Raw genomic sequence first — 16,489 nt, 5'->3', positions numbered from 1 at the left:
TGCCCAGCTGCCTCAGGCTCCTGCGGGCATGCCTTCCCTGCCACGGGAGCTGAACGAATCCTTCCTTTCCTGTGGGTGTCCTTTGTCAGGTATATTGTCTCAGCAGCATGTAAAACAACTGATAGAGTCTCCAGTCCTAAGAAATCTGGAGCGACGTGGACTGTCTGGAGGCTTTTGTTAGCAGAATGGAGACTTGGCTGGAAATAATCATTTATGTTGTACTTGGGTTTATTTTTTTTTTAAATAAAAATTTATTTCAAAGACCAGATACATACAACCAAGACGACAAATGGCCACGGAACAATCATAGTTTGTCTTAATAAATAACAAAATCCCATTTATATCTCTTAAAATCTATATAACACATTATACATTTAAAATAAATAATCTCTGCGGGTCTAGACACAGCCCAGGCGTCTGGGGTAAAAGGGATGGCTGGATGGGACCCATTGCTCCTGGTACCCAATGAAGTCCCCTCCCCAGCCTCTGCTCTCTCCATCCTGCAGGGGACCGCAGCACATGCCGGTCGGTGTATTGGGACTGGCCTTCTAGTGCCCGTCTTGCTGGGGCTTATTGCTTCACAGTTGTTTACATCTTGACGGGAACAGTTTCCTGGTTGGTTCTGAGCATGGGTCTTCGTAACTGATGGGGGTGGGGGATTCCATCTCAGTTTCTATCCACGACCGGGCGCTCTCCTGCTATTCTGCGGCTGCTGGTTCGTGGATGGGACATTTGTGGTGTCCTGTCCTTTCACCCTGCACATTCGGGAAGCGGGAGAGCAGGATGACCTGGGCTCACAGGCTATATAACATTCTGCACTAGGTACCTGAGAGGGGTGGGCTGCCTGGGTGCTGCAGCCCAGTCCTGCCTGTCATCACGCAGGCTGGAGTTCAGTGGTTCGCGGGCATCGTGCACCTGCCAGGCTGGGGCTGGCTGGGCCATTGGGCCTCGGCCCATTAAGGCGGTGGGGCACAGCCCAGGCAGGCTTCCCACTGTCATTCTGAGCTCCATGTCTGTCTATCCAGCGAGTCCCAGGGTAGCCCAGAGGCATGTGCAGGACAGGATCCTTCATTTCAGCTTTTCCAAGGACAGTGTGTGTCAGATAGGTCCAGGCACTCCAGAGGTCAGTGTTCCTTCAGCCTAAATGCAAGGGATATGGTGACAGAGGGCCACACAGCAGATGCTAAGCACACACAAAATGCACAGACCCTACACAGGGACAGCCCTGTGCCCTCCCTGAGATGCTTGCTGATTGGTGGGCCAACTACGTGCCCTTCCCATGGCTTCTCAGTGGCAGGGAGCGAGGAGGAAGGGGGAACAGTAGCTGGAGAAACTCTCTTGGCTGGGAAGCCACAGCTCGGCAAACGCCACCAAGAAGGCAATTTCCTCAGAGTCCTCTCCCTGGGAGTCTGAGGAGACATTCACGGAATCACACCCACACAGAGGCACTTATTAGACAAGGAAGGAGAGTGACAATGTGTGCCCAAACCAGGACAAGGGGTTAGCTCTCTTCTTCCTGTCAGGCTGCCTGGAGTTGCCTTAACTCCAGAGAGGCCACAGTGGACTTACGGAGCCTGGATTCCTGCAGTCGGCCTGGGACAACTCAGTTCCTTGTGTATGAGGCGGATCAGGAACTGCACACAAAACAGAGAAAAGACATTGTCACCGTGTGAAGACAGAAGCAGAGGGCAGGTGTGGCCTTTTGAGGCTTGCTGGACTACATGGCTCCTCTGAAGCACCCACAGGTTGATGCCCCATGGAGACACTGTCATCAGAGCAGAGACCATGCCTCATCTGGCCTGAGGTGAAGGCTTCCTCTCACTAAGCCCTCGGGATAATCCAGATGCCTGCCCCAAACCAGGATTGCGGCACAGACTTCAAAACCGAGCCAACCACGAGATGCCTCAATGGAAACAAGACAGAAAATGAAGGGGAGACGCCTATGAAGGGAATAGTGACCAGCAGAAAGGGGACAGTGACCAGCAGAAAGGGGGTTGCCCACTCCCAGCTTCTGCCCCCAAGACGTTGGGGGCCTGAGTGGTATGAGCAGAACAGGAGACTAACAGTCACAAGCCTGACTGTTCCGCTACCCAGGCAGCAGGAATGTGGTCCCCTAGCATCTCTGAGGATGTGAGCTCAGGTCCCTGAGCCCTCGGTCCCTGACTGGGAAGGCGGTAAAATTGGCTTATTTTAAGGAAAACAAACAAAACAAAAAACCACCGGAAAGAGGAAGGGCCCACCCGAGCTTTAGGGCACTTATTTGCATATGTATAATTTGAGGAATCCTCTCAGGCAGCCAAACTCTAAACAGTTTTCAGTGCTGGGCTGGGCGTGAGTTTAGGGTGCTTAGGAAAGCCATATTCCCAGTCTTATATAGTCAAGGATGACCTTGACCTTCTGATTCTACTGCCTCTACCTCTCCAGTGCTGGGGTTGTAGGTGTGCAGTGCTGGGGTTACAGGTGTGCAATGCTGGGGTTACAGGTGTGCAGTGCTGGGGTTACAGGTGTGCAGAGCTGGAATTACAGGTGTACAGTGCTGGGGTTGCAGGTGTACAGAGTTGGGGTTATAGGTGTGCACTTTGGATTACAGGTGTGCAGTGCTGGGGTTACAGGTGTGCAGTGCTCACCATCTGCTTTAGTGCCCCAACAGGCCTGTTGCCACTATGATCGCACCGTTTTATAATGTGGGCACGAGGGCTGGAGAGAAGGTGCAGTGGTTAGGAGCCTTGGCTGCTCTCCCAGAGAACCTACATCAGGAGGCTCACGACCATCTGCAACTTTAGCTTAAGGGGGTCTGATGCCCTCTTCTGGCCTCTGCACCCATGTATACACTCTGCACATGTATATACTCAGGTACATGCACATACACATACAATAATGAATAAAACTTTTAAAATGTGAATGTTGCAAGCACAGAGAGGTTCAGTGACCTGTCACGAGCCAGACAGAACCAAAGTCAAGGATCTCCTCGCCTTTGACTCTCAACAGCCTACAAAAAACAGCCCCACCTGCTTCTGACTTACTCCCACCACTGGAGACAGGAAAAGCCTCAGTTCCTGTGTGCTCAGTGAAGGCAGCATGATACACATTGGTAGGGACTGCAGGAGTCCACGGGAAGACACTCTGCTAGCATCTGTCCCACAGCTCCAGTGCTAACTGAAGGTGCATGGGTTAGGAGCAAGGCGACCCACCAGTAAGGCACAGGCATCTGCAAACATCAGCATGTAGAACACGTTGCTCCATCCGGAAGGGGAGATGAGCCCTGCCAGGAGGGGACCCAAAGCTGCTCCTGAAACAGACACACAGATGCTGGTTAAGGAAGGCTAACGAAAGGGGAGTCAGACTCAGTGCTGAGAGAACAACTGCTATAAGCATCTTCTGGAACCCATTCTAAGGGTAGGTGTTGATGTCTGAAATGTCCACTCCGTCTGACACGCCATCATGATAAATGAGCTCAGTGTGGTGGCGCATGCCTTTAATCTCAGCACTCGGGAGGAAGAGGCAGGAGGATTTCTGTGAGTTCAAGGCCAGCCTGATTATATCGTGGGTGCTAGGACTACTTAGAGACCCTGTCTCAAAGAAACAAAACCAAACAATAAGTACATGGACTTATGTAAAGAAGCCTGAACCCAACATATAACTGCAGACACCCCCATGCTCAGAAAATGACACTGAATAAATGTGTCAGAAACACAGGACTTAGACCCTGCTGATGTCAACCAACTGATTTTGACCACCACAAGTCAGGGAACTCCCTGTGTTTAAGGGGGCTGCTGACCAGTTATTTGCAGAGGGCAGTGTGCAAAGCATGTCTGCATAAGCGTGCACTTGCATGTGTATTCATGCGTACAAGTTTGTGTGAGGGCATGTGTGTGCACGCATGTGTAGAATGAGGCGTGGGGTACTTGCGTGTGTATTCATGCGTACAAGTTTGTGTGAGGGCATGTGTGTGCACGCATGTGTAGAATGAGGCGTGGGGTAAAGAAAACTCAGATCCTGTGAACTCTTTTTGCATTATATTTGTGGGTTTTTTTTGCAAGTCTAAAATTATGTTAAATAAACTTGGAAAGCTATACAAACAAAAGCCATCTGCAGAAGAACGTTTGCTGCAGGGTCTGGTATATCCCTCACAGGGGGTGGGTGAATCTGACATGAACAGGGTATGTCCAGCAGCTGCGTGCTAAGGAGCTTGGGGGACGGCCTCTGGGTTACTGGCCTCTGGGTTACTGACCGCAGTGTAGCACCTGAGAGTCGAGGTGATTCACCCACACTGGCTAGTCCAGGGAGGGCAAGCACACACATTACTCTGTGATCTGGGAGGCTATCTGATAGACTCTTTCCACATCTCAGCAAAGGGTCAGACAAATGTCAGCTCCTCATGTGAGTTTACTCTGCACTTCCCCAAGACCATGGAGTGGGCCACAGCTGAGATTTCAAAAACTGTAAATCCACAAAGTCGAGGGCAGATGAGAGGAAAACACATTTTTGTTGTGGTTTGTTTTTGTTTTAAAAGACAACAATGGCACAACCTGGGACTTCTCCCCACAGCTAGGCTGGCCAAGAACCTGACATGGGGGAGCGGCTGCAGCTGGCAAAGGGCCATCATCCATTCCCTCCACTACCTCAGGTCCCTTCTCATCGGCGTCTCAGTAGCATCCCACAAAAGAGCAGTATCTTGACCTCTGGGGACAGCAGACACTAGGAAGGGTATGGAGAACAGGGACCCAGCGTAAAGACCATCTTCCAAGCAGTGACCAGCAATGGCAAGAACTCCAGCAATGGCAAGAACACCAGCACTGAGCACTTTATGGACAGGAAGACTCCTGCAGATTCTAGGCTGATCCGTGAAGAGCCGGGGGTGCTCTCCAAGAGAAAGGACTCCATGCTCACACTAGTTTAGTGGTTTATTCTTACTAAGATACAAAGGGGCTTAGAGGGTCCATAGCTGAGGAAGACCCAGCTGCGAACACATCCAAATTGTGAGGAAGTTAGCCCAGGGACAGTTAAACCACAAGAAAATCCCCAGCTGGGCAGTGGTGGCTCACACTTCTCATTCCAGCCCTCGGGAGGCAGAGGCAGGAGGATCTCTATGAGTACAATGCCAGCCTGGTCTACAAGAGCTAGTTCCAGGACAGCTAGAGCTGTTACACAGAGAAATCCTGTCTCAAACCACCATCCCTCACCCCACCCAACAGAGAAAAGAAAATCTCCAGTCACGGGTAATACTGTCGGAGTGCACGTGGAAAACTAACTGGAATCTTACACAATTCTCATTTTTGTAGCTGGAGATCAGTTATCAGCAAAGAATTCTCACCTAACACAGTGTCTGCGGCACTAAAAGGACATTGTAAAAAAACAAACAAACAAACAAAAAAAAAACCACAGCCGGGCGGTGGTGGCTCTCGCCTTTAAATCCCAGTACTCAGGAGGCAGAGGCAGGCGGATCTCTGGGAGTTCGAGGCCAGCCTGGTCTACAAGAGCTAGTTCCGGGACAGGCACCAAAGCTACAGAGAAACCCTGTCTCGAAAAACAAAACAAACAAACAAACAAAAACAAACAACATTAAGGAGTGTTGAGAATACGACAGCTAAAATAAGACACAAAGGTTGAAGGAGAAAGTCAAGGACATCTGAGAGAGAACAAGAGAGGCAGGAAGGACAAACGGAGGAAGTAAGAAGCAAGAAGGAACAATCTGGAGACGGATGTTTCACTGGTGTTTTCCAGAAAACAAGATAGAAAATGGTAGCCAAACTCAGCAAAGAAACAACGGTTCCCATCCCGCAAGATGCAGGACCTGCTTCTACATGGAAGGCTGCCAGGGGCAGTGTGGTGGGTGGAGGGTGGGTACGAGGGTAACCTGAAGACCCAGAGCAGGAAAGCCACCCACAGAGAAGCGGAGACCAAGAATCTAGCCCACGGGGCTCTGATGTAAGAGGGAGGAGGAGGCAGTTCAGGGGACGGAGAGGAAGCAGTCTATGTGGCTTGGTGGGCAGCTGTGTGGCCTGTCACCAGGCTGCTAGATGTTTGAATATGGCAGTAAGAAAGGGATTGAGAAGGTGGCGGCGTCTGGGCAGGGACAATCAGGACAGAAATAAACAAGAAGCAAACGGGGGCAGTTAAGTCAGGGAAGGAGATGCCAGGTCTGAGGACCCACAGGGCTGACTTCCTGGCAGAGCCAGTGTGATGGGTGGGGTGTCCAGGGCAGAGTGTGGGAAGAGTCGTGTTCTAGTTTTCTTGGTTAGCAGATACGAGATGGGGTCTAGACTAAGTGCAGGAAGTTCACATATACAGTGAGCCCAGCAGCAGCTGAGAGGGTTGGGCAGGCAGAGCCGGGGCCTGTCACATTGTGTCATAAGAGCTCTTAGGATTATCTAGCCCCTGGGGCTACATTACGTATGACTTTGATAAAATAAGACCTTGAAAATACCCATGACTTTATGTAACTGTTCTGCACACACATGTCATGAGGACAGCCTTGGGTCCCACTGCGGTGTCACTCTGGACCCTGCATACACGTGAGCCATAAAGCACTCCCAGCATGGGAGAAGGTGCTGGCTGGTTTGGGATCGGTTAAGCCGTGACTTTGCCTACGCCCGCACTGACTAATGGGTGCGAACACTTGACAGGCTCTTGGGGCACACACTTCCCCATATAATGCTTCTGCTAGAGTGGTATGCCATCCCTCGAGCCTACTCTTGCTTGTCTTGTGGGGAGCGTGTGTGAGAGGCACAAAGCTGGGACTCAGTGGAGGACCAGTGTTCATGCTGTTTCCATGGTGACTGGCTACTGGAGTCCCCGTGCTCTTGAGCAATCAGGGAAGCATGGGGGCTGGGGTCCAGGAGTTCAGCCCATCGGATTTCAGTGGCAATGCCGTAGAAACCCAGGTGGGCACGGGCTTTGAGGAGGGGCAGCGCACGGTGCGGAGGGCGGAGAAGGCTCACTGGCCTGCTGCCCTTCTGTTTTGAACACGGTGCTTTCCTCCTCCGCAGCTCAGCGTGTGGCAGCGAGTTTCACCTCTTTGCCCAGGCAGCCTCTCTCCCCTTAGCCTAGTATTTGAGGCGAACGTCAAGAGAGAAGCAGTTTTTTCCACCTCCTTCCTGATTTGTCTTTCTCCTCTGATCCTCTGCTTTACTGTAGTACCCAGGGGGCTGACAGGACTCCAGGTTAGCTTTAAGCATGGTGTCCTGGGAATAGCAGACTTCTGTGGGACAGAGTGAGGAGGGGAGACTTGGGGGCAGGCGTGTATCTAAAGTTGCGTGAAGTCTCTCTTGGGCTGGGTGAACTGGGAGAATGGTGGACCACTCCTCACAGAAAGGGTTGTGCGGCTTCTCCCTCATGCCCCAGACAAGCTCACTGCGGGGGGCCAAGAGGGACCCTGAAAGGCATCAGAAGAGCAACCACACCTGCCACCCGAGACACCTGTATCACCTCCAGATCCAGCAGAAAGAAGGAACCCATGCCGAGGACTAGCTGGGTCTGACCTTGGTGGCCAGTTAAGCCGAAGCCCGGCTTTGCTGACAACAGTTCCCGCATGCCTCACAGAACAAACCAAATTTTCACAGGAAGAAGCCCTGGAAGCAGCAATGGGGGAGGACAGAACAGAGATGAGGTTTCTGTGACTCGAGCTGGCAGTCCAACCCTGATGAACCTGGGGAATCACGTCTGAGAAGCCCCGCCTCCTGAACAGGAGACCCGTGAGTCTTTGCCTGTGACTACAGCTGCCTTGGACCAGAGTCAGTGCAGCTCAGGGATGATGCCACTCAGGCGGGAGCCTTAACTCCCACCTACAGAAGGGCAGCGAAGGGTCTCTGCCCTCCGTAGGCTCAGCGTGTACTTGGTGGGGTATGATTCAAAGGAGAAGGCTCCTGGGATCTCCAGGCTTGGTATTTTACCAGATCCTAGCTGTCTGTGCCCTGAACAGGACCAGTTAAGATCTGCAATGCCCCCATGTGCTATAAAGGCTTGGTCACCAGCCTCTGGTGCTGCTGAGAGTTGGTGGCACATTTGGGGCACAGCCTAGTGATAGGGAGCTAGGACACTGGGTGTGTGCCCACCCCTCCTCTTTTCTCTGCCATGAGGGGGAATGGTACAGTGTACCCATAATGCTGCTTTCCTTCCCACAGGCACAAACAATGGGCCAACTGGCCACGGAATACAATCTTCAAAACCGTGAGCCAACATAATCCTTCCCTCTACTGAAGCTGATCGTCTGTGGTATTTTGATAGAGTCACGCAAAACTGACTAACACAGGGATGAGTTGAACACACTGCCACCTTTTGTCACACCAGAATGTGCTAACACATCTCTTCAGAGACCTCAGCAAGGTGGGTGTGTCAGAATCGTGTGCTTTCCCATAACATAAATCAAAACACGATCCTGTCTTTCCTGGAGAGACAGTGATGACAAGTCAGAGCCTAAAGTCTGCCAACCGCTGGGTCAAGTTAGAGCCTGACAGTACATTCGCTCCCACCGAGGAAAGAGATCCAGCCACCCACAGCCATCTCCTCTGAAGTCATGTGCTACAGCCTCCACAGCCGACTCCCCTGAGCATCCAGGAGCAGTCGGTCCTGACGCTGGCATCAGAGCCTTGGTTCCCAGCTAGTTAGGAGGTTCCCTCCTTCCCCCACGCAGGTCTCGGGGAGGGGAGGGAACAGGACATTCTCTGCTTCCCCCACATGGGTCTCAGGGAGGGAGGAGATGGAGGAAGGGAACATTCTTTTTTTTTTTTTTTTTTTTTTTGGTTTTTTTCGAGACAGGGTTTCTCTGTAGCTACGGAGCCTGTCCTGGAACTAGCTCTTGTAGACCAGGCTGGCCTCGAACTCACAAAGATCCGCCTGTCTCTGCCTCCTGAGTGCTGGGATTAAAGGCGTGCGCCACCACCGCCTGGCTTGGAAAGGAATATTCTTTGCATACCTACAGACCCAGTGCCGTCGATGATGGCCGTCACGGTGGACAAGGCGTGGGAGTTCCCTTTCAGACTGTTGTGAGTCCCCTGGGAGAGTGGAGGAAAAGGATGTGAAACACACAGATACGGAGTGAGAAATAAACTCGCTCCCGATACATGCGCCTATCACATAGAACACTCCTTAGGAAGTCTCCACCCTCCAGCACCCTGAGCAAAGCTTTGAGGGTTTCAAAGAGATGAAAATCCTTCACCATACCTGACTATGTTTAGTTATTTGCGACTCTCTTATTCAGTCTAAAAAATACTGTTAGAATGCTTCCTCTGCTTCTTCCCCTTGTGTGATGACCATTTTGTTCGGTCTGGTATGGATCCTTTCAGAGTATTTCATGGGTACTTAGCTGAGTCTGCACACTCATGCCCACCCAAGGGATAAGCTTCCTACGCGCTGATTGAGAAACACCCCTAAGACAGGGCCCAGGCAGAGCCAGCCTGATGCTGGGACAGATGACACAGGGTGCAGAGAGGTGGAGAGAGGGTCTAAGCTCCACTCCTGGGCTTCTTTGCTGGGCACTCTCTGTGGGGTACTCAGGGACAGGATTTACACCTCTCGCGTGAGGAAGAACCCTGAGAGAGGGTGGCAAGGGGCAGCCACTAGAAAGCTCTCAAGATGCAGGCTATCCTGGCATGGCCGTGAATGAAGCTTTGCCCACTGAGGCAGTGTTGGCCCTGAGTAGGGGCAAGCAGCATGTTACTCACCAGGTCTGCGGAGACGGCGGTGGTAATCAGCGCATAGGGCCCGCTGACTAGGGCCCCACTGAGGAGCAGCATGGCTGTGGAAAACAGAGGGGGCTCAGAACAGAGCTGCCTGGCCCAGCAGTCCAGGCCCCCCCCCCCCCCCCCGGGGCAATCTCCAGGGCACAGCACAAATGGATCCTGCACCCATGCCTGGGGATGCATTTCCATGCTTCCCCAGAGCCTCAGAGTCCCCCGTGTTCCGAGGACCTAAGACTCAAGTTCTTGGTCTTCATGGACAGCCACTGATGGTACTGGGTGGGGGAGGGGGGGGTAAGAGCTTGAGTGAACCAAGGTCAGGTCTATGCCACAGCCTTCTCAGCCACACGGGGGACTGCCTCTCTTCACCACAGACAGGGATGCTGAACTACATGACCCCTCCCTTCAACTGCATGAACTCATTTTTCCTGAAGAGACTCTGGGTCCATGGGAAACCCCACATTCATGGGCAGAGAGCTTTCTGGTCACTTGTGATAGGAACTTCCTCTACTCCGTCCAGTCCCCACGGCTGGCTCTCCACTTCACACATGGCTTCCAGGGCTGTGGCTAATGCCCCACCCCGAGGCTGAACAGGCTCCCTGAGCATCTCCTCCTCTTGACACCCAGAGCACAGCACTGCTGGACCAGGTGCCCTACTTATCCATACTGTCACACGTATGTGCACTGTTCAGGTCCACGTCCGGAAACTGGACCCTGGCCTCTCCCCAAGAGGGACATGGGGCCACACTGCTCAGTCACCTCAGCTTGATGCCTCTAGACTGAGTTTTACCTTCCCTGTCACGAGGTCGTGTGGACAGACACACGTGAGAGAATTAGTGGCAAAGTCTCATCTTACTCACCTATGGTGGCTTCGAGTCCCATTTTGCTGACAGAGGAGAAGACGTAGAGCTGTGGGAATTAAGAACGAGGAGAAGATGGCTCAGCACGGGCAGCTGCAGGGCTGCTGGAAGCCTCCATGCTGAACACTTAGCCTTAGGGAACTCACAGAGTGGGACTCTGTGTGACCAGGGCTGGTGGGCAGGATACTGAATAATTCCCAGCTCCTCTTCTGAGGTCTGAAGCTACCTGTCTGGGCACTGTACCCTGGGAGGCTGTGCTCCCAGCAATGGGGCCATGTTGCTTGTAATGTCTTTTGTTTGTTTCAGACAGGGTTACTCTGTGTAACAGTCCTGGCCATCCTGGAACACGCTTTGTAGACCAGGCTGGCCTTGAACTCACTGAGATTCACCTCATTCTGCCTCCCAAGTGCTGGGATTAAAGATGTGCGCTACCACTGTCCAGTTCATAATGTCTTAAGGATTGCTTTACAGAGCCTAAGGCCTGAGAGGCCTCAGAATTCAGTCATGCTCCAGGGACAGAGACAGCATTGGGGAGAGAGGCAATGTGGCAATAGAACAGCCCCTCAATCACAAACAGCAATGGCGGGCCAGTACCATACCGGGATGTGTCGGCTGACCAGATAAATCAAGTCACCTGCCCAAGGTCACGAGCTTCTCAATGCTTAAAGAAGGATGGGCCTGCCATGATGGGCTCACTGAGTCTAGAAGGGAGGGACGGCACACAGATTCTAAGGGACAGGCAAGAGCGTGGCTGGGAAGGGGGACAGCAATGGGTGTGAGCGATACCCCAAAGATATGAGCAGCCCATGAGAAACTCGGGGTGAGGGAGAAGCGCGGTGTGCACAGCCCAGGAGTTGGGGCAGGCCAGCCTGAAGGAAGCCCTGTGTTTCCAGTCAGGGACAAGCTCAACTACTAGGGATGCGGCGCTCAGGCCGGAGCAGTGGTGGCTGGTGGAGAACATGAAAGTGACTGCCTGTTGACAGTGGGCAGAGCTGGGGCTCACCGTGGGCGCCGCCAGCAACAGCATCAGGCCACAGGTGGAAGCTCGTTTTTCCAGGCGGTCGGAGATCACGCCTGCTAGGATCCCACCTGTAACAGAGAGGGAACGGCCTCAGGAGCTGATGCCTGGCACGTGTTCTCCCGAGGAGACCCAAGTCACAGGAACAGCAGCAACCTTCTCCGAGTCTGTCCCCAACTGGGCAGCAGAGAGCGGCCACTTGGGGCCTGCCTAACAGGACTCATCGGGTGAGGGCCATGGAGTCACGGGGTAGTTTAGGGTCAGGCTTTAGGGTAGCCCTAAAGCCCCTTTACCCAGCATGAACTAATGCCACCACCTCCAGGGTGTGTGCATGTCACTTCTGAGGGCAGCTGGCTCAAGATCACTGGGTCACACGGTGCCCTCCCAACAACAACACTAACTTGAACATGGCTGGATAGATTGTTTTTTGAGACAGGGTCTCACTATGTAGGCCAGGCTAGCCTCAAACTTGCCCTTCTGCCGCCACAGCCTCAGGGTACTAAACCACAGGAGTGCCACTCACCCAGATTTGTTGTTAGGTTTATACGTGTGTGTGTGTGTGTCTATATAATTTATTTTTATTTTATGTGCATTGGCATTTTGTCTACACATATGTCTGTGTGAGGGTGTCAGATCCTGGAGTTACAGACAGCTGTGAGCAGCCACGTGGGTGCTGGGAATCGAACCCAGGTCCTCTGGGAGAACAGCCAGCGCTTTTAACCTCTCAGTCATCTCTCCGGCCCCCTCTTGTTAGGTTCTTGACAGAGTGGAGCGATGGTCTGGAACTCACCAAAGATCCCGCCCACGTCAAACAGTGTGGACAGCTCCCCCGCTTTCTTGGCATCCAGGTGATCTGTTGAATGACCAGCACATGGCCTAATGAGGACACGTCCTCGGGGATTATCCCAGGGGGACCCACGCAGGACTCTCTTCCACGAGTGGTTTCACACCACAAGAAATCACCTGAACTCGGATTTAAAAAGGAGGTTGGCTGACGCATCTCGCCCCAGCCTGGCACAGCCTGGCACTCCCTGGCCATCCTTGCACCCTTAGCTTGCCCACCACGGGGGCATCGGTTTAGGAAGCTCTCCGGTGTGCAGGTGGTTCAAGGTCATAGGTAGAGCTCCCCTAGGGCAATGGCCAGGAACACTCGGTCAGTCGCACAGTGAAACTGAGCAAGTGGTACCCCTGCACTACCTGCACTAGAGCCTTCTTGTGCTTCGGCGGCAGAGTACCCTTCATGTCCCTTTCACTTCCAGCTGATGGATACTGACCAGTAAGAGGAGACAGCTGGGAAGCGCTTGACTCCTCAGGCCCATCTCCCTCAGCCTGAATGCCACCTGCAGGGAACTGGTTTTGGCTCAAACCCAGACACAGACTGGGCATCCAGAAAATTCAACACTCCAGCTGAGACTTCCTCCTAGACTGTATTCTGTACTTGAGATGAAGTGGGGGTCGTGAGGCAGGGCTCTGGGCGCTGAGGGAGCTCCTTGAAGCCTGGTCACTCACCCTCTTTCCTTCTGCAGCTTGTCTTTGTTAGCCATGCCCCCCAGAAGGTCCCCTCACTGCCTCCCCAGCTTCCTTGGCTGAGGTGACACTCCTTCCAACTCTGAGCCCTGGTCAACTTTGTTATGGCCTTATGATACCCTTGAAATCTGACTCCCCCATTCTCAAAGGCCCCCTTCCTGTACTGTCCCCAGAGCCCAAGGCCCTGGGTGTATCTACAAAACCCTGTTGCTTTTCCTCCCTCTCCTATTTCAGCACACCCTGTGACCCTCCGCCCCATCAGTATAGAACTTGCAACAGCCCTGAGTTGGTCCCCAGGAACTGCTGATCTCCTGTCACGTTACGTACAAACGACACACAACTATCTAGTACTATTTTCCTGGAACATCCTATCGGATCCACAGCTTTAGGTGTTCCTGGACTCTGGGAACCTAGAACAGGCTGTCGACCCTCACACAAATCAGAACGCACCCCCTGAAATAGTTTCTAGGTCACATTTCTCAGGCTGTCTTATCTCAATCCCCAGAGGCCACACTCCTGCTTGCTGGCTGCTGTGCTCCAAAGCCCAACGTAGCCCAGATTGAAAAGCAGGCAGTTTCTGAGAACTGCAAAGGGGTCGGGATGTACCCAGGGAACCCAGTGAAGGTTTAAAGAGCCACGAAGTGTGTGTGTACCCATCCCATTGGCTGAGCCACGTCGTCCCTCTCCACTCGCCCCGTGTGGTCCCTGTGACAAGGCTCTGGGCGGTCAGTGCAGGGATCGGAACCGCACTTCCAGCCAGCACTCACCTACGTTGGTGATATACAGCGGGAGCCAGAAGAGGAAGGTGTAGCTGACCAGCTTGGCGAAGAGCAGGCACAGAGAGAACTCGATCACGCCCTGGAAGAGGGTGGGCAACTGACTGTCAGCTCCAAGCATGGGATTGGCAGTGTGTGTCCAGGTGTGACTGGGTACAAATGAGTATGCCCCTGCAGGTGTGCTGTGCATCTACAAGCCTGGTGCAGGGGAGGGCATGATGGGGAAGCAAGCCCCAGGAGATCTGAAGCTCACACTCGCCTAGCTGCCCGGAAGGCAGAACCCTGATGTCCACATCCAACAAGAGCCAGTGAGAATGTACGCTGACGAGCTAGTCATGCCAAATGGTGGCCAGTGATCTCCTCCTGGGGGAGGAGGGATGCTCATTAAGACTCGGGAACTGGGCTGGAGAGACGGCTGAGTGTGTAAGAGCACTTGCTGTGCACGCACACCTGAGTTCAAATCCCCAGCACCCACGTAAAAAGTCAGGCACAGTCATGTGTGTCTGTAACTCCAGCACTGGACGGTGGAGGTGGAGGGAGGCAGATCCCAGGAACTCACGGGTCAGCGATCTAGCCAAACAGGCAAGTTTCCAGTTCAGGGAGAGACCCTGCTTCAAAGTAGTAAGGTGGGGGAGCAACAGGTGAAGACACCTGACATCTTCCTCCAGCCTCTGCAATGGGTGTGTGCACCTGCGTACTCCTGCGTAAGCATCGCACACATACATGCACACCCACACACTAGCACACTGAACCCCATCACCACCACCCTTAGCATTTTCCAGTTGTTAGCATGGCATGAGGAAGGGAGCGTGTGGTCCACCATTAGCCTGCTACGTGCCTGGCGTGCTCTGCACTGGGATGAACTCATCTCATTCTATCCTCAGATCAACAGATGGCATTGCACCAGGGAGGAGCCCAGTGACAGGCAGACAGAAGCCCCATGGGGATGCTTAGGCCGACCAGTTGGGCAGGAGCAGGGGGAGCGTGAAAGCTGGGCCAGGCCTCCAAAGTCTGTCCTGCCCACACTGCCCCATGGCTTGCATTTGCATGCTGGTCTGCTCCCCAGCTGATGCCAGCAGAAATATTGGGGCAGCAGCCTACAGCAGTAAGGTCCCACAGAAGGGCTGCTAGCCAGTAGTAAGAACACAGTCTTAGAAACGAGGTTCATTTAAAATCGCCATCTTCCGCTGGCTGGCTGTGAGACCTGTTCAGGAAGCCAGTGCCCAGGCCCGCGCCCGAGCTGTGGAGATTGGCCAGGGCTCACAACTATAAACTGTGAGATTACTAACTCAGGGCATTGTGGGAGCCAGCTGACACTAAGGGCCAGAGGAGAATCAGGCCCAGCCACTTAGGACCCTAGCGCATTGCAGGGTATTCTTCTGTAGCCATGTCTGGCCCTCCCTGTGGCCACACTGGGCACTTAGACCCTCACTGTGCTGGGGAACAGAAGACTCAGTAGGGCCACAGAACAGTGAGCACAGGGCACTACACGGGAGGCACCCTCCGCCCTCAGAGCCAGAAGGCAAATGACTGGGAAGATGGAGAGTCAAGAGGGACAGAGGCATCATGGGCTCAAGGCCAGAACAGCCAGCTTTCCGTTTTCCAAGGGAAAACATTTGTCAAATTTAATCTATCTATGAAATTTCAGAGTGGAAAAATTAATTTCAAAATGATGGGAATAGTAGAAAACAAAGAGATCACACACCGGATGGCCACATTCACCCCAGAGTGTTAGCAGCTAACACAGGACGGGAGGGCCTGACCCACAAACACACAGGTCACTGTTCTCCGACAAACTCCCTGCGGCCCAGCGCTCTCCCGCGGCATGCAGACTCACCGGGATCCGCAGGGCTCCTGTGAAGCTGATGGCTGCCATGCTGCCACTGCTGTCCCCAGGGAGGACGACGATGTGACTTGGGTGGAGGGAGCTCTTCCCATCAGACAGCAGTAAGCACTGCAGCTCTGGGTCCTGGACACAAAAGCAAAAGGAACAGACGTCACCAGGGGTGTCTGGCTGAAGAGAGGCTAGAATTCTAAGCAAGTAAAGTCACTTGGTTTCCTTCCAAAAAGCCTTAGGGACACATATGGGTGACAGTGTCAACCCCATGGTCACATGAGCTGTTAGTATCCACCTGGTTTATGAAATGCCATTAACTCATAAAACTCCTTGGTTCAGAGATAGTAAAAAACAAACAAACAAACAAAAAAAAAAACCCGAAAAATAAACCCCACATGTGGAGAAAGACCAGTTGGTTAAAGCTCACCCATTTGGATGATGTATCTTGTACCCAAACATCTGGAAGATTTTGGTAACAGAAGATTCTCAGCATCTCTTAATATAATCAGATTATATTTTCATTATGACCTAATCAGGTATGTCCAGCCTGCTGCACAGGGCCTGACATGTATCCAAAGATAACTCAGGAATGCTCCTAACACAAAATTATAAACATACTTAAAACAGTAAGGTTTTTTAAGTGTGTGTGTGTGTTTGTGTGGTTTTGTTGTTTGTTTAACTCAATCACACAGTTCTCTGCATGACCCTTGCAGATGACAACATGGATGAACACGCCTGAAGGGATGGTTTACATATTCATCTCCATCTCAGGATGTTTTATGGAAAGAGAGAAG

At 52.7% G+C, this 16,489-nt stretch overlaps 1 protein-coding gene across 2 annotated transcripts in view; it reads right to left on the bottom strand.

Moving 5' to 3' along the window:
- Positions 1-227: 227 nt before the first annotated feature.
- The window catches only part of Slc37a1 (solute carrier family 37 member 1), a 50,944-nt gene continuing 34,682 nt past the window's right edge, over positions 228-16,489 (bottom strand). The window contains exons 11-20 of one of the 2 annotated variants that reach the window (XM_041634607.1): positions 15,696-15,827; positions 13,850-13,940; positions 12,346-12,408; positions 11,541-11,626; positions 10,538-10,586; positions 9,663-9,736; positions 8,915-8,993; positions 3,192-3,289; positions 1,570-1,634; positions 228-1,140 (exon numbers count right to left, since the gene is read on the bottom strand). In XM_041634607.1, coding sequence (XP_041490541.1) covers positions 1,125-1,140; positions 1,570-1,634; positions 3,192-3,289; positions 8,915-8,993; positions 9,663-9,736; positions 10,538-10,586; positions 11,541-11,626; positions 12,346-12,408; positions 13,850-13,940; positions 15,696-15,827 — 753 coding nt within the window. In that variant the 3' untranslated portion in view covers positions 228-1,124. The remainder of the gene's footprint in view (positions 1,141-1,569; positions 1,635-3,191; positions 3,290-8,914; positions 8,994-9,662; positions 9,737-10,537; positions 10,587-11,540; positions 11,627-12,345; positions 12,409-13,849; positions 13,941-15,695; positions 15,828-16,489) is intronic. The other variant, XR_005972570.1, reaches the window with a different exon arrangement.

This window comes from Microtus oregoni, unplaced genomic scaffold (assembly GCF_018167655.1).
Source record: "Microtus oregoni isolate MIOR12 unplaced genomic scaffold, Mior012 000046F_ref0000063, whole genome shotgun sequence".
Taxonomy (NCBI): domain Eukaryota; kingdom Metazoa; phylum Chordata; class Mammalia; order Rodentia; family Cricetidae; genus Microtus; species Microtus oregoni.
Note: the sequence above shows the minus strand (reverse complement) of the source record. Positions and strands in the feature narration are given on the sequence as shown.